General features: G+C 39.2%; 1 protein-coding gene across 2 annotated transcripts in view; it reads left to right on the plus strand.

Annotated features, from left to right (window-relative positions):
* The window catches only part of LOC117669428 (amine oxidase [flavin-containing] B-like), a 76,694-nt gene that overhangs the window by 27,214 nt on the left and 25,773 nt on the right, over positions 1–23,707 (plus strand). For both annotated transcript variants that reach the window (XM_034423865.3, XM_034423867.3), the window contains exons 2-7: positions 934–1,028; positions 2,715–2,852; positions 9,500–9,604; positions 10,380–10,471; positions 21,966–22,107; positions 22,943–23,092. In XM_034423865.3, coding sequence (XP_034279756.2) covers positions 934–1,028; positions 2,715–2,852; positions 9,500–9,604; positions 10,380–10,471; positions 21,966–22,107; positions 22,943–23,092 — 722 coding nt within the window. The remainder of the gene's footprint in view (positions 1–933; positions 1,029–2,714; positions 2,853–9,499; positions 9,605–10,379; positions 10,472–21,965; positions 22,108–22,942; positions 23,093–23,707) is intronic.

The following is a 23,707-nucleotide window of genomic DNA, read 5'->3' on the forward strand; positions in this document are numbered from 1 at the left end:
TGTCTTTGGACAACACTGGCTCCATTGGCTTAGAAACAGAGATGAGCACCAGCCTCTAAAGTTGGACATAACTGGTCAGGGGAAACCTTTATGTTTATCTAAAATGCAGATATTGACAAAAACTCTTCTGTAGAAAATGTTACATTGGATTTATTATAAAGTTCAATTTTCTACAATGAAAGAATGGTATCTGGCCTTATCAGGCAGCTTCAGGAAAGTGGAGGAACCATCACAGATCCCCATCAATATCAGCATTATCATATGTAGAGCTCTTTTTTATTTCTACCTTTCTCAAGCCTTCTTGTTTGAACTCTTTTTCTGGCTTGTCATTCCAAATTGGGAAAAAGACCATCTCCTCCCATAAGTAGTAAGCCCAGAAAAGCTGTGAGTTCTTAGGTGATCCCTGTGGAATTTCAAGGTATGCTAGCATTACTGAAAATCACTAGCTTAAATACTAGATGTTCTGTACTTCACACTTACAGTAATTAACTCTGTTCTTGATGTTAAATATTCAAATTGTTAGACATTTTAATATGTCCATTGAATCCAACGTTATTCCTGTAGCTCTTGGAACAATATCAAGTTTATAGCGTGCTTCAGAAGGGACAGTTCATACATTACTTATCGAAATGCACTAAGGAGAAAAAAGTGAAAGTGAAAAAATATGGAAGGACAAAATTCTGAGAATCTGTTTTAAAGCTTCATTACTAAAATAGGCAGTTACATAATAAAAGTCTCATCTAGATTCAATCAACTAAAACTAGAATAAAGTAGAATTTGGAAATACTTTAAGATTTTGGTCTTATATTCTTAATTTAATGCTAACGAGTTATTCTTCACATTTTTTATTTGTAGCTTATTTATTGCAATACTTAAATTGCTGTGAAAATTTTTGTGGCATTGTGCAATGTTGTTGTTGTTGTTGTTGTTTAGGTTTATCTGCAGCCAAGTTATTGTATGACTCAGGACTGGATGTTGTAGTCTTAGAAGCCCGTGACAGGGTTGGAGGCAGAACTTACACAGTAAGAGTAAGTACTGTGTGTATGTATGTCTTTCTGTGTCTGTGTAATTTTCCACTATAGAATGTAAAAGCGTAGGGTTTCCCAGTATTTTGCTGTTCAAATTGGTTCTGCATGTTCCAGTTGCATCTGCTCCTTTAACCAGGAAGCCCTGCTGACAGCCACTCATGCCTTAGTCACTTTATGACTTGATTTCTGTTAATGGAGCTGCCCTTGATGACCCCTTGGGAATTTCAATTGATCCAGGACACAGTGGCATGGATAGTTATTGGTGCTTCATGCTCAATGTAACTCTTCTAATTCAGGGGTTCCCAACCTCCAGGCCTTGGTCCACTGCCTATTCACAACTGGGCCATGCGTGGTGCTTCTGCAAGCAAAAATGGAGCTTGGGAGGACTGCACGTGGCCCTCCCTAGCTCTGTTTTCACTGGCAGAGGGTTGCAGGAGGCCGTGGCAGTTGAAAACGGAGCTCAGGAGCCCGTTTTCTCTGGCAAAGTACTTGGGCCAGCAAAGGTAGCCCCAACATGAGTGATGTTGAGCTGGCCATGCCCACCCTGGCCACACCCACCCCAGGTCCCCAAGATCAACCCTGATGTGGCCCTCAATGAAATTGAGTTTGACACAACTGCCCTAGAGCATACTGACTCTTTATAGGTCTTACTGGACAGATAGAAAAAATTGAGACCAGGGGCGGGTTCCAAATCCCGTCACTACTGGTTCACTCATGCACGTGCGCACTTGCAGTGCTTCTGCGCATGTGCAGAAGCATCTGGGTGGGTGGGCGGAGCCTCCCGCCCCTGCCACTACTGGTTCGCCCGATCCAGTGCGAACCGGTAGCAACCCACCACTGATTGAGACACAGAGTTCTGCAAATAGCCTAGCTCTATACACGAAGATTTTCATAAGTAAGACCAACAACTGGGAGTGAACTGGTAACTAGTGCAGCTTATGAATTAGAACAGAAGTCACTAACCTTTGTGGCTTGGTGAAGGGGGGGGAGGGGAACCAGATTGGCATGCACATACATGCACACAAGTGGCTAGCGGCATGCACACAACTGCCACGGCCTCCTGCAAGTCAAGCTACATGTGCGTGTGTGCCGGCCCGCCACTTGTGCAAGTTGAGCTGCGCGTCGCGTCAGCCCACCACTCGCATGGCCATTGAAATCTACCTGGAAGCAATTCTGAAAGCATTTAGGAGAGCATTAAAGAATGGTTCTTATTCAAACATTGGGTTTGGGAAAGATATGACCTTGGATGAGTTCCCCCTGCCCCCAATAATTTATGCGACTATATATCTCTGGTTGGTTTATGTTTTTTGTCTTTTTATGATGTAAACTTATGGATTTATTTTTGTTTTTTAAATAAGATATGCTACTCTTAAACATATGCTGAATGGATAACTATAAACACTGGTTAAACAAATAAATGAATAAAAATTAATGTTACCCAAGCATGAACAACTTCATCAAAATTGGATCATACTTCTTTGAGCCAAGATCTTATCCTTGTTGTATATGCAGATTCCTTAAAAGATTACCGTTCTGACCAGGAAAAAAAGATATTATAATTATTATGCAAAAAATTTTCAATGTTGTACAATGATAGATACATTGACACACATTTCCCTTTTTTCCATTCATGTTAGGGACACATATATTCATTTACCATTATGCTATTTTTCTCCCCTCAACCAGAATAAGCATGTCAAGTATGTTGACTTGGGAGGAGCATATGTGGGACCCACACAAAATCGTGTTTTACGGCTGTCTAAGGAGTTAGGACTAGAGACTTACAAAGTGAATGAAGTTGAGCATCTTATTCATCATGTCAAAGTAAGAGCAACTGTTTCTTAACTTCTTCTTTTATGATGTGGGAGACTCACAAAGCTTTAATAATTTTTGAAATGTTATAATTTGGAATGGATTGTGAAATACTCAGATTAACAAGATATGAAAGAATTCTGAAGGTTAATAAGCAACATCATTTTGACTAAAAATATGATTGAATTGTTTTCTTCAATTTGTATAATTTCCAAAAGTTTTCTTCAATTTGTATTATTTCAGGAAATCAAAATAGGCAGAATATTTTATTTAGCATAAAGGTTGAAATATAGACACAGCTGGGATGATATATACAGTAGGTTAGCTAGTTGGCAGAAATATTTTGGCTATTTCTTTTGGAGGTATCTCCTATCAAATCTGTTTAACGGTTGATCTCTAGTCATGAATATTATTATGTTAGCTAACATAGCTAACACCAATTGTCAGTCCAAACCATAGTGAATTTTGTAAGGATAAAATGCGGGGAGAGAACCCCATATGTACATTGCCTTCAGAAAATTCAGGGAGCCATACATAGTGCACAATGCCAATTTTGTGGCTTTCAGACCATTCTGTGTTGCACACAAAAATTCATTGGCAAAAATTATGTTTGATAGTGAATTTTTCCATTTTTCTCCCTCAAAAAACAAGGAGCAAAATTTAGTAGTATATACTGTAATTTAAAAGTGCAATTTCCTAGTAAAAGCAAACTTTTTGGAGAAAGACCCACCCACTGGCTACACTGAGAAATTTAAATTTATGGAAAGTTTCCTTAATTATGTCTCCAAACCAATCCCAGGATTTAGTACATAAATGTTTAATATAAGCCTCAGATTGATTGCCCTATTATACAAATTTAGTTTGTATTATTTCATAGAGGAAAGTTAGTAATTATTATTTGGACCATTTACCTTAATGTTAGAGAGATGCAGAAATATAAACTAATATTATTACATTGTATTTGGCAAATCTCATGAATTTTACAATAATTATAATAGCAGATGTTGATAATACGTAAATATCCCTCCCGCTTCTCTGGCATTACATAGGTCACTTGAGATGAATTCATAAAACTAAGCTAAGATCTTATGAATTAACCAATATATATATATATTGAAAGTTGAAAGCTCTCATCTTGGCACAGGGCCCGTACATAATTTAAACTAGGGCAAACAATGTAGACAAGCTTTTTCAAAGACTTTTGGTAGATTCCATTATCTTCTTTTAAATCTTTTATAAAAGCGCATACATTAGCAAGTACCATACCACCAAAACAGTATCATCAGATAATATCAACATCTATACTTTATCTTATTTTTCCAATGTTGAATTAAAATAAGTGGATTGTTTCCCCTGGCATGAAGCCAATTTTTAGAGGAGACAAAACAGCACAGCAGACAAAAATAGGCCTACTTTCTGACAAATGTCTACTTCGTCTTATCAATTCATAAACCAATTAACTTCTCAATATGCCTTTTTTTTAAAGGCTCATCATGAACCCGATCTCTGCAGATTTTCATGATATTTGCATCTCACATTTATCATTAAACTCAGAGGTGCGTTTCAGCAGGTTCTGACCAGTTCTAGAGAACTGGTAGCGGAAATTTTGAATAGTTCAGAGAACTGGTAGTAAAAATTCTGACTGGCCCCGACCCCATCTATTCTCTGCCTCCCAAGTCTCAGCTGATCGGGAAGAAATGGGGATTTTGCAGTAATCTTCCCCTGGAGTGGGGAGGAAATGGAGATTTTACAGTATCTTTCCCTTGCCATGCCCACCAAGCCACGCCCACCAAGCCATGCCATGCCCATCAAGCCACACCCACAGAACCGGTAATAAAAAAATTTGAAACTCACTATTGATTACACTCTTCTTTTAGGAATTTATTTTAATTCTGCTTTTAAATTTAAAAAATCCTAAATTTTACCTTTTCTCATATTTTCTAATCAAACTCATAAATACCAATTTTATTTTCATGTTGTGACACTTCTTTTTGTGCTGAATTGTTCTAATTACCCCAATTTAATAAACTTCTTCAAAATTAACTCTGTAAATTATTAATTCCAATGATATGGTTTTGAACATGTTCTAATTCTTCTGTAATAAGCAATCTATTGTTTCTAAGAGGTTTACATATGGCCTTATCAGACTTGACTTGATAGGTATCAGATTTTTCATTAAGCATTCATGGATCAGTATCACAAGATTCTGTATATATGTATTTATTATATATCTCTTGAACACTGTAGAATATTGTCTCTGGCTAGATGCTGCCACTGCTTCTGTTGGCAAATACTATAAACTTGGAAATATATACAAATGTCCATGTGAGAGATAAGTTGAAAGCCAATAGTCCTCAGTGCAGAATTGTCCCTTATGTCAACACCAACAACCAGTGTCAAGGCCATGAACCTCAGGGCAAACAGTCTGTTGAAACATGGGACAGACAAGAAAAAAACACGGCATTCGGTTTCAACTGTCATGATGTAAGAGAGAAATGCAGTCTCATGCTGACAAAATGCAACCAAGATTCTTATACGTCTAGGAAGTTTTGACTTTTTGACATTGTCCTTTAGGTTGGGAAAGTAATTAATAATTATATTTTCAAAAATAGTTTAAAAAGATGCTGACTTTTTATATCCTTATTCCAAAAGAGATTTAAGTTAGAGCCATACTAGCCAAAATAGATTAAACCTATTTGTAATTCAATCTCTTCTTTATTAGATAATGTCTAATTATCATAGAGGTTTGTTATGCTACTTATTTATTATTTATTATCCTGTCTTTATTTATAAATCAATGATTTTTTTATAAATAAGTCAAGGCAGTGGATATACCTTCCTCCTTCTATTTTTTTCCACATCTGGGAGGTGTGTTGGGCTGAAAGAGATTGACTAGCCCAAAATCACCCAGCTGGCTTTCATGTCTAAGGCATTATGGGTTCTGAAGACTTTCCAAGGTCTTTTTGCTCCTCAGGATTATAGAATCCTGAGTATACAAGTAAAAGTGCCAAAAGAGAGAATCCCTCTTTCAAACCTGAATGATTGCACATTTAAATGAACACAATTCTGTGTATCTTCTATCAGACATTATTATTAAAGATACCAAATAAATTGAGATGTAACACTGGCCCATAAAATCTTTCCTATCCAATTATACATACTGTGATCAATTTATTAACATGTGATTATCATGCTAAACTTGTATTTTTAATTAATTTGTCAATTGAAACAGATACATTATCAAATGCTTATGAAAGCAGCCTAACCAAATCCAAGTATATCAAGAATAGAAAGCAATTAAGCTGTATTGATGTAAACAAAAAGGCTAATCTGGCAAAAAAAATCCTTATATATTACCTTATATAGCTTATCACATTGTACAAGAGGTAGCAACTAAAACCATCCCAAACAAAAAGAAATGCAAGAAAGCAAAATGGCTGCCTGAGGAAGCTTTATAAATAGCTGAGGAAAGAAGGGAAGCGAAAGGCAAGGGAGAAAGAGAAAGGTACACCCAATTGAATGCAGAATTCCAGAGAATAACTAGAAGAGATAAGGATGCCTTCTTAAATGAACAGCACAAAGAAATAGAAGAAAACAATAGAATAGAAAGGACCAGAGATCTCTTCAAGAAAATTGGAGATATGAAGGAAACGTTTCATGCAAAGATGGGCATAATAAAAGACCAAAATGACAGGGTTCTAACAGAGTCAGAAGAGATTAAGAAGACGTGGCAAAATTACACAGAAGAACTATACAAGAACGAGCTTAACATCTCTGATAACCACGATGGGGTGGTCACTGACCTTGAGCCAGACATCCTGGAATGTGAAGTCAAATGGACCTTAGGAAGTCTGAGCAATAACAAAGCTAGTAGAGGTGACAGTATTCCAGCTGAGCTATTTAAAATCTTGAAAGACGATGCAGTAAAAGTGCTACACTCAATTTGCCAGCAAATTTGGAAAACTCAACAGTGGCCACAGGATTGGAAAAGGTCAGTTTACATTCCAATTCCAAAGAAGGGCAATGCCAAAAAATGTTCAAACTATTGCACTATTCCACTCATTTCATATGCTAGCAAAGTTATGCTCAAAATCCTACCAGCTAGGCTCCGGTAGTATGTGGACTGAGAACTACCAGAAGTACAGGCAGGATTTTGAACAGGCAGAGGAACTAGAGATCAAATTGCCAACATACGCTAGATCATGGGGAAAGCTAGGGAGTTCCAGAAAAACATCTACTTCTGCTTCATTGACTATGCTAAAGCCTTTGATTGTGTGGATCACAACAAATTGTGGCAAGTTCTTAAAGAGATGGGAGTACCAGACCATCTTATTTGTATCTTGAGAAACCTATATGCGGGTCAAGAAGCAACAGTGAGAACCGGACACGGAATTACTGATTGATTCAAAATTGGGAAAGGAGTTCGGCAAGGCTGTGTATTGTTGCCCTGCCTATTTAACTTATATGCAGAGCACATCATGAGAAAGGCGGGGCTAGATGAATCAAAAGTTGAAATTAAGATTTCCGGGAGAAATATCAACAACCTCAGATATGCAGATGATGCCACTCTAATGGCAGAAAGTGAAGAGGAACTAAAGAGCTTCTTGATGTGGGTAAAGGAGGAGAGTGCAAAAGTTGGCTTGAAACTCAGCATTAAGAAAACTAAGATCATGGCATCCGGCCCTCTCAATTCCTGGCAAATAGATGGGGAAGAAATGGAAGTAGTGACAGATTTTATTTTCCTGGGCTCCAAGATCACCGCAGATGGGGACTGCAGCCATGAAATTAAAAGACGCTTGCTCCTGGGGAGGAAAGCTATGGCAAAGTTAGACAGCATACTAAAAAGCAGAGACATCACCCTGCCAACAAAAGTGTGTATAGTCAAGGCTATGGTTTTCCAGTTGCAATGTATGGCTGTGAAAGTTGGACCATAAGAAAGGCTGAGCATCAAAGAATTGAGGCCTTTGAACTATGGTGCTGGAGAAGACTCCTACGAGCCCTTTGGACTGCAAGGCGATCAAACCGGTCAGTCCTAGAGGAGATCAACCCTGACTGCTCTTTAGAAGGCCCGATCCTGAAGATGAAACTCAAATACTTTGGCCACCTAATGAGAAGGAAGGGCTCACTGGAGAAGTGCCTAATGCTGGGAACGATTGAGGGCAAAAGAAGGGGACGACAGAGAATGAGGTGGCTGGATGGAGTCACTGAAGCAGTGATCTTAAATGGATTATAGGGGATGGTAGAGGACAGGAAGGCCTGGAGGAATGTTGTCCCTGGGGTCGCGATGGGTCAGACACGACTTCGTGACTAACAACAACAATGGCTTATCACTATTATGAACATTTCTAGATGGTAATAAGCATTTCTTACATGTTCTAAATAGCGAATAAGCATTCTGGTGTTTTCTAGTTGGTATTCCCAATAATCCTGGATTTATCTGAAATTGGAAAAGAATTCTTAAGTATTCTTATGTAGAAGTGTAAACCTCTTAATTAACACTTGATTTCCCAAAGACCGCCAAATCCTATAGCATCAGGTACTGATCTGGAGAGAAGATAAATCTCCTATACTCTTTCCCCTTGCTATTGCCAAAATATTGGTACTAGTAAATATAGTTTAAAAGACAGGATTGGATAGTGAAGAGTTTGGGGTAAGAAAAGTGGATGGCATATAGGCTTCCTATCTACTGTATGTGGTTGCTGATTCTACCTGATGGTACAAGTCATGTCCAAAGGGATGTAGTTGCTGACATAATTTCCTAACATTTTGGAAAACAGCTAAGTCAGAGTTGAAAGTAGAACAGAAAGAGAAACTGCAACTTCTTCAACATCCCCTTTTCATGACTTTGAATGCTCCTGCTGTTTCTGCTGTTCTCTCTTGGCTCATTTAGTTGTTCAAATTGTTCTTACCTAGGCTGCCCAGGGGTGAAATGCTCCTGGTTTGGACCGGATCACGCGATCCAGTAGCGATGGTGGTGGGTGGTTCGGAGAACCGGTAGCAAAAATCCCTGCAGCCCCCCCAGGCCCAGCTGAGCCACGCGATCATCAGAGGCTGGGTTTTTTACTTTTAAAAGCATTTTTTCTACAACCTCTTCTGCCAAAAAAATGCTTTTAAAAGTAAAAAAAAAGCCTCTGATGATTGTGCGGCTCAGCTGGGATCATCAGAGCCTTTTAAAAGCATTTTTTCTGCAACCAATTCGGCCGAGGAGATTATAGGAAAAAAAATGCTTTTAAAAGCCTCTAACGATCCCAGCTAAGTTGCCTGATCGTCAGAGGCTTTTAAAAGCATTTTTTAACAACCTCTTCTGCTGAAGAGGTTGTAGAAAAAATGCTTTTAAAAGTTAAAAAAAAAAGTTGGCCATGCCCACCCAGTCACATTACCCCCCCACCCCACAAGCTATGCCCACAGAACTGGTAGTAACAAATTTTACATTTCACCACTGAGGCTGCCCACTTATACAGTAGATGGTATTCTAATACAACCTCTTAGCACTAATATGAAAAGGAGAGTTTTACTCTCCTTTTTCCGACTGTGGTCCATACAGAAGTATAATGGAAATGATGTGCATTAGAATTCACGTCATTTTCTGGACCTTTTAATTGTAGCTAGGTGGAATAACAATCCGTTTTGAGTTCTTTCTTCTTTCATTGACCTTATAGGGCAAATCTTATCCTTTCAAGGGGCCTTTCCCTCCAATGTGGAATCCCATTACATATTTGGACTATAACAATCTGTGGAGGACACTGGATGAAATGGGGAAAGAGGTAAGATTTGGACAAGTTGCAACTTGAGATATGGATGTCAAAAAGCTGGCTGGGGAATTCTGGAAGCTGATGTCTATACATCTTAAAGTTACTGAGGAGTTAATTTTTAATGTGAACATCAACAAAACTAGGTAAAGCAGCTTGTTCTCCAGAATGCAAGTCTGTTTCCATTTACCTGTTCTACTTCCAAAATGCCTCTGTACCTCCATGGGGGAAAGGGGTTGATTTTTCTATTACTTATGAGAGTATGAATGAAACAGGCCCAATTTCTTGAGCAGCCCAATTTCAAGACTATTATTTATAGTACAAAGTCATGCTTCGTTGGATAACCAACAAATATTTAGTTTATTAGTTAAATTTAATTAATTAGATTTAAAATATTCATGATTTATGTGAGAATTTCCTTGTTTTGTCCCCACAACAGCAACTCTATGAAGTAGGCTGCATGGTCAAAAAGTGATCTTTGGTCAGTAAACATTTGGTGACTTAAAAAAAAACAAACTTCAAAATATTCATTCATGCAACTCATCTACTATACCAGCTCAGAGCAAAATACCTTCCTCTATTAAAACCCTGTAACATAAGTGACAGAATTGTTATAAAAGCTGACCAATTTAAAACAATTCAAGAACGTCTTTAATTTTGAAGACCAATCATTCCATTGTTGTAGTCTGGGGAAAAAGCATTGGAATCTAATAAAAAGATTGGTTGATTTTTAAACTGTTGCATGATCATCTCTGTGTTATGGTTACACGTATGTCCTTTCCTTTCCTAGATTCCTAATGAAGCTCCATGGAAAGCACCACATGCAGAGGAATGGGACAAAATTACCATGGAACAGTTGCTAGATAAAGTGTGCTGGACAAAGTGAGAAGTAATTTTATATTGTATACCATGTCTATACAATAGAAGATAATAGCATCTAAAACAAGTATTCCATTTTGAAAGATAGAAAGAATCTTAGGTAGAAAGAATGCTATCCCCCATAGAAGATGGGTCCTTAGGTAAACTTTATTTTACAATTAAATGATCTGAGGACATAATTTGCATATTAAAGTTTAAGTGTTTAGATCTGTAAAATACAGAGAGTTTTATACATACATACATACATACATAAATACATACATACATACATACATACATACATACATACTGCTTCTGATATTTAAGCCAGGTGAGTATTTTTCTTCATGAGATCATTTTGAAGCCAAAATCTGCATAAATCTCATTTTCTAAAGTAGTTTCTTTGGGAATCATCATCAATCATTATAATCTTGCCTAGATTAAGCTCTGGAAAAGCTCTTGACAAGAGTCTCCAACAGCAAGGAGGTGTTTCATATAGCAATGCTAAAATAAAAAGGGTTGCATTAGCAGCAAAGTATAGTTGCTTATTTAAAAGTAAGTACTGTGGACTCTGTAAAACTTGTCTCAAATTGGTATGTATAACATTGTTATAAACTTCTGCTAGTGCTTTAAAGAAAACTAGGATACATTTTCCTTTATATTTATTAAAACATGCTAGATAGCATGAAACAAAACAAAATAACAATTGCAATATTAGCTATTTTGAGGAACAAATTGAAAGAAATCCAGAATGATGGGAAATAAATAAATGTAGTAAGAACAGGTTACTGTTCAAAAAACAAAAAAAATCTATTAGAGAACTTCTGTAAAGAAAATAATTGTTCTTTGTTATGAAATAAACCATTTTTCATCTCAAAATGAAATGAATTCCACAACTCTATTGAGGAAAACCTCTGTGCCATGTAAACCACTTAACAATGTTAAAGTTGTTTTAAGTGCCTTAAATATGCCTTAAATAACAAGAGAAAAAGCAGATTGGTAGGATATTGGTATTCTGGCCTCTCCTAACAATGGGTATGATTCCCAGTAAATATCACCCAGGGAATGTGACCCTTAACAGAAGACCCATCTCTAAAAGTAATTAGCAGCTGTTTGCATTGGATCCTGGACAAAAAGGATGCTAATGCTTTAGATAGCATGGACTCAGAAGGGGAAGTGGTGCTTTCAAATATTTTGGACTACGGTACTCAATTCCTAGCCCTTAGCCATATTTTGAGTGTGATAAGAACCATAGTCTCAAATTTATGGAAGGCACTAACTATACCTTTTTGATTTCCTTTTGCCCAGTCCAGTTGTTTGGATGGTCAAACTTTCTACTCTACATCAAATATACCACATTGATCAAAACTGGATACAATAAGTCAATCTTAACATTTACATTTGTTCTTTGTAGGATTTAATACTTATGTTTATAGTGAGTGTTCCTAATTTGCAATTTGCATAAAATCCACACATCGGCACTTTATACAACCACCAACTAACTCAACCGCTGGCGATCAATAAGGCTAACCTCAGTCAATGGGTCCAGCCCATCCCTTCCCCCAGCTCTTACATCCCAAGACTGCAGCAAAAAATTTTGCTACCTTTAGTGTAATCTTAGAATCAGTATCTTGGAGTAAGAAGCGAAGACTAAGATTTTCAGATAATCCAGGAAATCTTTGGCAAATGGGAGAGATAAGTTCTGACCTTACCTCCCGATAATGCGGGCATGTAAATACGATGTGAGCCAACGATTCCGGAGATCGGCCATCACATGAACAGTGGGTAGATTTCACACACCCCGAGCACCTGCTATCTAGGACATTTGAGGGGATCACATTAAAACGTGCCTTTAGAAAGGCCAACCTGTATTTAACAAAGGATAGCGTAGAGAGATATTTGGGGGGGTGCATTCGGGGAGTAATACCAAGAGAAAATGGAGAACATACTCCCGCACCAAGTGCCAGGTTCTGTTGTCTTTCAATATCATCCAATCGCTGAAATATCAGCAATTTGGCTGCATCTGGGCCAAGCATAAGGGCTTCAATGGGGGGATACCTATCTTCATAAGTTTGGTGTGAATATTGTGGGCCCAAGGACTGTGGAAGTCATCCCGCCATAAGCACTGGCCTAAATAGTAGTCTGAAAGTCTGATCCACAGGGTCAGCCAGTAGCCAATAGCACACTTCCACAGAACAGTAGCGAGAGATGGTGTGCCCAGTTCCAAGCGGATTGCAGCATTACTCACACAGGGGGGAACTCCCATTAGGCGGCATAAGAACTGGCTTTGAACTGACTCAAGGAGGGAAATATTTGTTTGAACCCAAAGGGGGGTGCCGTATGTAATGGCAGCTATCACCTTTGCCCTATATACTTTCAATACTGAGGGAATATGTTGGGCTCCCTCTGTGTAAAAGAATTGCAGAAGGGCATGCGTAATGGCCTTGGCCTTGGTGTGGAGGGACTTGATCTGTGCAAGCCACATGGCATTAGATTGGAAAAGAATGCCTAAATATTGGAATCTATGGACCTGTTCCACTGGTATGCCATCGAGCTTCCATTGATAGTTTTTCCTGCTTCTTGAGAAAATCATAATCTTAGACTTAGAATGGTTGATAAATAGTTGGTTGGTGCAACAATAGTTGGAAAGGATTTTAAGGGCTCTAAGCAGACCCACCCGAGAGAATGAAAGAATTGCAGCATCGTCCGCATAGAGCAGGAGCGGGCACCTGTAGTCAGCTAATCTGGGGGCATGGATATAATCCAGTTGGACCATTAATGCCCTTCTCCAATCACTAATATATAAGTTAAAAAGAAGGGGTGCCAATATACATCCCTGTCTGACCCCCTTATTAACAGGGATGGCGTTGGAAAGGTCCCCTTGGGGGGTAAGGCGCACTTTTGCCTCCGTTCCCTCGTGCAGTTGGGAGATGAGCCAGAGAAGTCTGTTATCGATGCCCCAGGAAAGGAGTTTGCCCCACAGTTTATATCTGGGAACACTGTCAAAAGCAGCCTTTAAGTCTATAAAGGCAACACAGAGACGGCCTTTCCTAGGGGTAGAGTATTTTAAGGCTAGATGGTATAGGATCAGAGCATGGTCAATAGTAGAATGATCTGCCCTGAACCCCGCCTGTTCATGACTGAGCAGACCAGCCTCCTCAACCCAGCACTCCAGCCTGGACAGGAAGAACTGGGCATAGAGTTTCCCCAATACTGACAATAAACTGATGTTTCGAAAATTGCCTGGATTGGAGGGGGAACCTTTCTTATGAATTGACACAATGATGGCATCCTTCCAAACCTTAGGGATAATGCCTGTTTGATTAATTGCATTAAATACCTCACTAAGGACAGTAATCCACCAGTTCTTATGGGCTTGAATGGCCTCAGCGGGGATAAGGTCAGGGCTGGGGGCTTTCCCCGATTTGAGTTGTCGAATTAGCTTCGAGATAGTAGAGGGGTTCACAGGAGGCCATCTAGGGAGTTGTTCGGGGGGGGGGGGAGAAATCTAACGCTGTAAAGGATGGCGAGTCTGCGTCGTAAAAGACTTGGCGTAGGAAGAGTTCCCATGTGGAGGCAGATATAGAGTAAATAAACCTACTAGTTGGCCTTCTATTCAGCAAACTCCAAAAATCACAAGGATTACGGGATTGCGCGGCAGCTAATAAGGAGTTCCACCTTAGTTGTTGCCAATTTTGTTTGGCTCTTAAAAGAGCAGACTTATATGCCTTCTTAACCATAAAGTAAGCAGGAGGGGCTCTCAACGAACCAGAATTTTCACAAAGGATATATATGGATCTCAATCGGTTCCTGGCTTGTTTGCACTGTATATTAAACCAGGGGGCCCACTTCCTCCGAGAAGCTCTACCAAGTGTAAGAGTAGGGGGTCTTAAAAGAGGCTATTAAGTCGCTCGAGCAATCCGTAAAGGCGGTCAAGAGCGCACTGGGAGTGGTCTTAGAACTAGTTAAAGCTAGCAGGTTTTTAGCTGACTCTTGATCATAAAAGCTCGCGTGGGATAAGGCCAAGGTATTCGACATTTCGATACCATCAGGGACCTTCTGGTATTGGAAGCTATTAGGGCAGCATGGGTAAGATGATTTTGTGGTCTGTTCAGGAGTGCGTCCAAGGTAAGGGGAAGATGGTCACTAAATATCATGTCATCCACTTTAAAGGAGATGACATAGGGCAAAAAGGCTCTTGAGACCAGGACATAGTCTATAGTGCTATTGCCTTTTTTAGCCAGATGGGTAAATTCCCCGGGAATGTCCGGGGCACATCTGCCGTTAAGGGGAAAAAGGTCCAACCTGACAGTGAGAAGGACCAAGTTGGTCCCCACTCTATCAACTTTCAGGTCTTTGGAGACTCTCCCTTTTGTGGTCTCCAAGGGGTGATCATCCCTATTCGATCCTGCCCTCCAATGGGAAACTACCAAGGTTTCCCAGCTCCCTGCTGTGTGGGCATTTAAATCCCCCGCCAAGAGAACAAAGGAGTGAGGGAATCTAAATATTATAGTTGTGAGATATTCTTCCAATCCCTCCCACCGCGCGTCCAGGTCCTTATAGGAACCCCCAGGAGGAAGGTAGATATTAAGCATCAGGAGGGAGACCTTCCCGATAGAGATCACACTTGCGAGGACATAAGGCTGATGGAAATCCACATAAACTACTTCCACATGCAGGTCCAGGGAGATACCAATTGCAAGACCGCCACTAGGACGGCCGCCGCGAGACAAAGAAAAGGCGGGCAGGGATGTAACCTCATAACCACTTAAGAGAATATCATTTACCTCCCATGTTTCCTGGAATAAAAGGATCTGGAATTTTCTAAGATAATTCAAAAAGTCTGGGTCGGCTCTTTTTGTCGCCCAGCCTGCAATATTCCAGCTCAAGATAGACCAGGGAGTATTAGAGGGGTTAGTCTTTGACTGTCATTTGGAAATTGCAGAGGGTTGATGAGAAGGCAGGGTAAAGTTTCGGCAAAAAAGTCTGTAATCTTGCCTTGTTTATCCATTCTAGTTGAGTCTTGATTGATTTTAGTACTATTATTAGATCTTGGCGGATTCGAGTACCTGGGCACATTTAGATTGGAACAGTTGTCCTGACCTTGATGATGATTTAGATGTTGTACAGGTGAATCTGTCAGGGAGAGCACCTGTATGATGTTGTTGTCATCAGTGGAGATACAGCCGTTGCACGGTTTAATAATAGTGACTGACGGAGAGAGAGGGAGAGTCCAAGAGTCCTGAGTTGGCCAACTAGCCGTTTGAATGGGATGAGATAGTGGTGCATCATTAAGAATGTTCCTCGAAGGAAGGGAGGACAAATGCTCAAGGAGGTGGGAGCAAGCCCTGAAGCACCCTCAGCAGCGGGGATGTCAGGAGTTTGTTCTCTGGGGGGAGAACCTCTTGTCCCAAGGTTATCTTCCCGTTGGTGTTGGGTCACCGGGAGGTTAGTATCCGATCAAATAGCAAGGATAAGTACTTCTTATAACTGCATGCATTATTTATTTGTTGGCATGATAAAACACCTAGAAAGGGGATAAACAATCTGAGTTATATGTCTGTCAAAACCTAAATCCCCAGTATTGCCTAAAATTATGAGTTATTCCACCCTCTCCTCCAGTGTTTGATATGTAGAAATATTACTCTCATATTAGAAGCATGAATTTAAAACATATCCAAATGTTAGGTCTCACCAGAGCCCAGCTCCATCTTTAAGCACTGAATGTTTTATTGCTAAAAATGAGTAAGAAATGTTATCTGAAAAAAAGAAAAATGCTCATATTTGTCCTTTTGCTTACAGTTTTTTTTTTTTACACTCAAAGCTCTCTGGTTACAGAGGTTTATAGGATTTCAAATTATAATCATACTTTATTTATTTAATGAATAAATTATTTATTTACTTGCTTGAAAGCAGATAGATTACCAAATGTAATATTCAAAAGAATATTGTAGGATGAATGTTAAAATAACCATGACAATAAAAAAAATCCTCAGCAACTAAAATCTGCAATTATTTATTTATGGTAATTCATGCCATATTCCTTAAGGAATCCTGCTATTTATCAAAAAAAGATAAACATTAAGAATATGAATATATAAAACAATAAAATTATCTGAAAAATTTAGCTTCACAGAATAGGATGGTTATCCTAGTTATTCCTCAAACATTCTCCAGAAAAGTGATGTTTTGACCAGTTAACAGAATGTGAACTGATGGGTGCCAATCTAATTTGGTTGTTGCACAAAGTAAGAACAACCAGCAAGAACCAGCATTATCTGCCCCAGCTCCCCTTCACTCACAGAAGTGGGAAATCATTAGCTGGTTCTTATGGGACACAGAGATGTGATAGCTTAATCCTAGCTTTGGGACAACCATGACCTGCATGACTGAGAATTTCCATAGATGGATTTTTTAGCTGTACTTTCAGTTCCCAGTTTTTCATCTCTATTCCTTTCTTCATTTCTGCTTATTCTGCTTCTTAAAAATTTCCATATGGAGAAATAGCTAATATGGGAGAACCCAAAAAGCAGAAACATCATCAGGAATTGAGATTTAATTGAAAATGTGATGTTCCATGATATAGTTGCAGTCCTCTTATCAAACCTATAGTGCAAATCAGGGGTGGATTCTACTTACCTTTACTACCGGTTCGCATGCACAGATCACTTCTAATGACATCAGGATTAGTGGGCGGAGCCTCCCGCCAGTTTTACTATCAGTTCTATAGAACTGGTCCGAACTGGGGGCAACCCACCACTGGTGCAAATGAGTCAGGCTAATAAAAAGTGATGCTTTAAGAAATAAGGCAACCAAGTCAGGAGCTATAATTTTAGGTTCCATACTATGTCTAAATGAAATATTTCAGATGGCTTCTAAAGGCAACCACTTTAGAAGTGGTTTTCATCACTTGTCCAGGAAAAGCCCTTCTGAAGCTGTAGAATGCATTCCTTGGGAGTTTTGTTTGGTCTCTGACTCTGTACTGCTTCCATTTGAACAGCAACTCAGATAAACCCTTTTGGCCATAACCTTAAATATTGATGCAATTAAGCTTTGTATATTTTTAATGTAGTGTTTACCGGAATTTACTAGTTTTAATGTGTGTGTGTGTATGTGTGTGTTTAACATTATTATAAAATGAATGAATGAATGAAAGAAAGAAATTCTGGATCATATAGGTAGAAATAAAAGCACATATCCATATATTATCCCCCCGGTTGATTACTGATAAATATATTGCAATAATATATTTATATACGTGTTTCCACAAAAATAAGGCCCTGTCTTATTTTCTTTTGGGCTCCAAAATATGCATTCAGGTTTATTTTCAGGGGATGTCTTTTTTTTAATCACAAGGCCTGGCCCAGCTGGGTGTCCCACCCACCCACAGGTGCACAGGAGGCAGCAACCGCACAGAGGCCGACTGCAGCAGGAGGTAGAGGGAGGCAGGCGCCCAAAATGCATTGGCCTGCATGCCTTGGATCAGCTGCCGTGGAGTGTGTGTGTGTGTGTGTGTGTGAGAGAGAGAGAGAGAGAGAGAGAGAGAGAGAGAGAGGGAGAGGGAGAGGGAGAGGGAGAGAGCGCACCGCCGCCAGCCTTGGTATAACTCTCCAAGGTTGGATCGGATCTCTCTTTCTCTCTCTCTCACGCACACAGAGGTTGGATTGGATTGTTCTCTTGCGCTCTCTCTTTCTCTCTCTGTGGAGGAGGCAATGGTGGCGTTTCGGTGCCTGACAGGATGCTTCTCACTCGGCCGCTTTCCCTCTTTTTTCTCCCCACTCCTCCTTCAGACAAAGCTGCACTTTTCGTCTGTCCTTTGCAGTGCACCTAGGATTTACTTTGACAGTGGTGGGGCTTGGGGGATGGTCAATCCCTGTTCATGGTGTGGCTGCAGACTACAGAGGAGGAGAAGGCAGAAGGCAATCCCACCCAACAGACCAGCCTGGCAAGGGTGTTGGGGGTAGGAAACCAAGGGGCACTAAAAACAGCTGAAAGTGTGGCATTCAAGCCCTGGAAGATATGGTAGTTTACAGGGACAGGGTTGGCTGAAATTCGCACTTTCCATAATCTTCCAGGGCTTGAACACCACACTTTCAGCTGTTTTTGGAGCCACTCGGTTTCCCACCCCCCACCCCCACCAGGCTGGTCTGGTCTGGTGCGGGGACTGGAAGATGGAAATCTTCCCTGCTGTTGTGGTCTGTGACCATGCCATGAATGGGGATTGACCATCTCCCAAGCCCCACCAGTGAGTCGGTGAGGGGGTGGAGGACAAAGCAAGGCAGGGGGTGCATAGCTGCCCCATGTGCCTCACACCAGCTTACCTGAGGGACCCACATCCAGGCCATCAACATCCTGATAACTGCCTCATCTTGCGGTAGCTTCAGCAGCCCTGTCCAGGACCCAACGTGCATCAGGACCCCCTGAGTGAATCACTCATTCTCCTGCTCCATTGTGGCAGTGAGCAAGGAGAAGTGGGCCGGCGGCCATGCAGGGTCCTGGACAGGGTTTCTGGAGCTGCCACTGTGAGGCCAGGTAGTTGTCAGGACACTGATAGCCTGGCTTCGGGGCCCTCAGGTAAGCAGGTGTGGGATGCATGGGACAGCTCTGCATCCCCCACCTCGTTTCATCCTCCACTCCCCCACCACCTCATTTCATCCTCATCCCCCACCCCCACCCTAGCTTGATTTTTATGCCTGCACCTTGCCTCACTTTGTACAACCAGATGGTGGGCAGACTTAACTAGGGCTTATTTTTGGGGTATGGCTTATGTTAGGTGCAGGTGTGAAAATCAGATTATGGCCTCTTTTTGGGGTAGGTTGTATTTTCGAGGAAACACAGTAGTTTATATTTATTTATATAGATTCTCCCCCTTGCGAAGCATGCCCACAATCTATAAACTTCTACATATATTTACAACCAACTTAACTTGACATCTATCTACTATATGTACAAAGGAAACAGTAAATCAACAGCAAAGTTAAACCTCAAAGCCTTCTGTTAAAAATCTATTATTGTATTCAACTCATAAAAAGTCTACAGTAGCTTCTTAACTGCTACAAATCACTGCAATCATTATCTCTGATCCATCCAGGATCAAATATCTTCATTTAGTTTTTAATAATAAAACTTTTCCTTAAGAGTTTTATTGGAAACTTTGCCAACATTATCTCATCTTCCAGTACCCTATAGCCCTGCTGTAAATATCTTCATTACATCCATTGTGAAGCAGCCTCAAAACAAAATATAATTGTCAGTTGTTGTCTGGTTAAATGTAATAAATCTGTTTTCCAAAATTGATCCATCCTCCCAGAAAAGTCCAATCCAAATTGTTCTTCATTTGGGTAAGTCTATCTTCTTAAGAAAGTTCAATTCATAATTCATCAAATCTGCCAATTCTAATCCTGCAAAATGCAAATCTCCTTCAAATTTCTGCAATAAGCCTCCTGTTTTCCAGCGAAACTGGTCCTTTTTCTGATATGCCAGCATGGACTTAAATTCCAGTCCATCCAGTTGTAGTGGGTGTGATTGTTTGCCTCTGGATATTATCTTTAGGTTGGTTTGAAATTGATAGCCAAATCTGGCCCTAGGTTCTGCCTCAATTTACCTTCCCAATAAGCAACCAAGTCGGAAGATCATTTAAAAGCAGTTTATTAGGGTACCCTAATAAAATGGGATCTTTCTATGAAAAAGGAGAGAGAACCTCAAGCCCCATATTTCACTCCTTTTTATAGTTAACACAACAAAAAAAATGCAAGAGGAAAGTTGATTGGACAGGATAAAATTAAGCTCCCCTTTACATAGGAAATCAGTTACATGTAATGAAACATGTTACATATTTGCATCTTACAATATCACACATGTTCATTAAAATGAGGTGTGACATCAGAAAAGGCATAAATTGTATGGAAAAAGGTTTGGAGTTCACAAAAGAGATAAACCAGATCCCAATTTGTACTAACAGCCTTTTTCTTATCTGGAGCTAATTTCCAGCCTGTTTATCAGTTTAGGAATGTTAAAAGCCAACAAATCTGAGCATCTTTTTAAAAGAGAGAAAATAAATCAAATTAAAATGCAAATGTTGGAAGAAATATCCATCTGGTTCAGTTCCAAGCTGGGAGAAAGACATTGGAAACATGGAGGCTGATTGGAAAGATGGTTTAATGATGAAGCAGAACCACCAAGCACATGGTTCTCTGGTGCAGCTGAACACATAGAGCTCTTCTCTTGGGCTTTGAACTTGAACTTTCTGTTCCTATGCAAGAACATATATTCTACTGGCTCTTGTAGAGATCATAGCTAGCTCTGTAGGTTGTCCCAAGTTTGGTTGAAGTTTGCTGGATGATGCAATGTCTTTAGGAGATTGTGCAATGTGGTGATCTCTGTTACTAGTGGATTAATCCTATTATGTCCTGGAGGGTCATGTCTTAATCCCATCATCCTGGAGCTGAAGGTCTTTTGCTTTGTAGATAGGATGGCCCAGTCTCTTTTAATGGGCACAAAATATCTGCTGCGGGGGAGAGAGCTGGGGCTGAGTTTCTGTCTCCCTAAAAATTTTTAATTTCTCTTTTAGGGGAAATATTTTATCCTGCCTTTTTTAATATTCCTCAAAATATTTCATTCTTCTAGGAGAGGGGTTGATGCTAAATTTCTACACAAAGTAACTATGTTAGTTAGCAAGTTACAAAATCCATGTCATATACCATAACCCAGGTAATATCATCAAGCTTTTTACCAAAGTTTTCAATTTTAACTTTAGATTAAAAAACATTTTTTCTGCAAAGATAGCCCACCAGGTATTAACCTTAAATTGGTGCATTATTTGCATTTTTAATATAAAGCAGACTCGAAAAAATCCAGACCAGAATATTTTAAGAGTTAAATTCTGTAGTGAAATCCAATATAGATTTGGTCAGTTTTACTACTCAGAAATTTGCCAATAGGGAAAGTGAAAGTTAATAAAGCAATGAAAGAAAGTTAACATTAAAGTCCAGCAAGGGGTTAGACTAAATCAGCCTTCAACCAGTCAATTAACTTTTAAAAATGAGAAGCAAATTAAAAGAATTTTTTTTTTTTGAAATGTGCAGTATAAAGTCAAGGCGAGCTTAAAAAAACCAAAGAGCTGAGAGGAAAAATGGAGACAGTATTTTAACTTTTCGAACAAAATAAAAAAATTAAAAGTAAGCAATAAAAGTGAATAAGAATTGAGAATTCAAGGATTTTCTAGGGACAATCATTTTTTTTTAGTTACCTTGATAGTTTTTAAATTGTTTTCTAGTTTTTTTATATTCTTAAAGTTTGTATCCATACGTTTTGTTTCTCTTCTTTAGTTTTATTAAAGCAATTTTTAAATAAAAAAAGCAGTGATAAAAATAAATTAATCTGTTAGTTGAAAGATAAGCAGTAAGGATTTCCTTTAACCAAAGATTTAGAGGCACATTGTTTTTTGTCTACTAGTAGGCAACACAACGTGTACGTCATTTGATTTAATATTATTTATTTGTGTTGGTTTTGAATGTAGTGCTGCCAAGAGGTTTGGTACTCTGTTTGTGAATGTTGATGTTACCTCTGAGCCGCATGAGGTTTCTGCTCTCTGGTTCCTGTGGTATGTTAAACAGTGTGGAGGTACAGCCAGAATATTTTCAACAACCAATGGAGGCCAGGTGGAGTATACTGTTAATTTCTTTGCACTGTTATGCATTTGATCCTCATGGCACTTCTCAATCTGTGCAACTCCTCCTGCACAAAAGTTCTCTCATGGTGCCCCATGAGTAATTAACTAAGTTTCCATTCTTTCAAAAATTAATTGATTTGTTGAGCCTGGGGAGTAATTGAAAAGTTGTGGTATATAGATTGAGCACATATATTGCATTCTAAGTAGTTCAATTCTTGATGGTTTTTCACAGTTGGGGAAACCTTTTTGTTTAAAAGCTTTATCCTGGGCTTGCTGAGAATGGCTGTGGATGGATTTGCATTTGTGTGTGCATGCACTTTTACTCAGACTTGATTCTTGATGACTGCCTAGACAAGCTTTCTTGGCAACATTTTGAGAAGTGGGTTTGCCATTGTCTTTTCTTTTTCAGAAAGTGATTAGCCTAAGATCACCTGGCTAGTTTTTGCCTAAGATAGAACTAGAACTAGAATTTCCTGTTTCTATCCTAGTTCCATTACACCAAACTGGCAGAAAATACAAAATGTGTTTGCTTGAAGGGTTGAGGAAACTGTCCTTTGGAAAGCTTTCTTGTTGTCACTGCATGCATGTGCATATAATACCAATTTGCTTTGCTCTACATGATCAAATAGATGAAGAAAGTAGTTTTCTTTTGAAAGAGATGACTGCCTCAGCCCTTTAAGAATGAGTACTTAATGCCAACATACTTTCCAAATGATTCATGTTACTATTTTCAAAATTATTACATAACTATGTAAGTGTGTGAAGAATGTGAAACCCTCCATTTTATCTTGTTTTATTTACATTTTCTTCTGTTCTCTTCCCAGGAGAGAAAGTTCATTGGAGGCGCTGGACAAATTAGTGAAAAAATTATGGAATATCTGGGAAAGCGAGTTAAATTAGAGAAGCCTGTAACATATGTTGATCAGACTGGTGGAAATGTCATAGTAGAAACATTGGGCCATGAAAGATATGAGGTAATTTAAATATTTGAATTTTAAGATCTGTGTCCTTGTTTTTGTTCTTATGAGGGAAAGAGGAAATGAAAGTGCTACACACATTATATAAAAGCAAAGCTATTAATTGGGTGCATTCCAATCACAAAAATGTGTTACTGTGAGTAAAAACAGCCTGCATTGTCCCAATACAAGAACTTAAAAGTTTTTGCTTCTTATTTGTGATGAACTCCAGTTTCTTTGCACCAATAAAACTACAGCCTTAGAAATCATAGTTCCACACAAGAACCCTTCTAAACAACATGAAATTACGGCTTGAGACACTTGTGGGTAACATATCAATTTGTATAAACCATGGTTTTTATCAGTCTTGGAAAAATGGCAAATATAAAAATGAAAATGAGGAAGGAATGCTTTGAATGGTCACACAACCAGATGGCTGCAAAGAATATACATCTTTCCATCCCCCACCTTTCAGTCAGAATTGAAGAAGCTTCTTGGATGAGAAGCAAAATGTTTTCAAGGAAAAAAAACAAGAAAATCCAATGGCTTTTTGGAAAAACACCTTTGGGACAAACCATGACCTGGATGATTGAGAATCTCCATAGATAGTGCCCCATCCCATTTTCAAGACAC

This window comes from Pantherophis guttatus, chromosome 5, assembly GCF_059756535.1.
Source record: "Pantherophis guttatus breed Tessera chromosome 5, ASM5975653v1, whole genome shotgun sequence".
Taxonomy (NCBI): Eukaryota; Metazoa; Chordata; class Lepidosauria; order Squamata; family Colubridae; genus Pantherophis; species Pantherophis guttatus.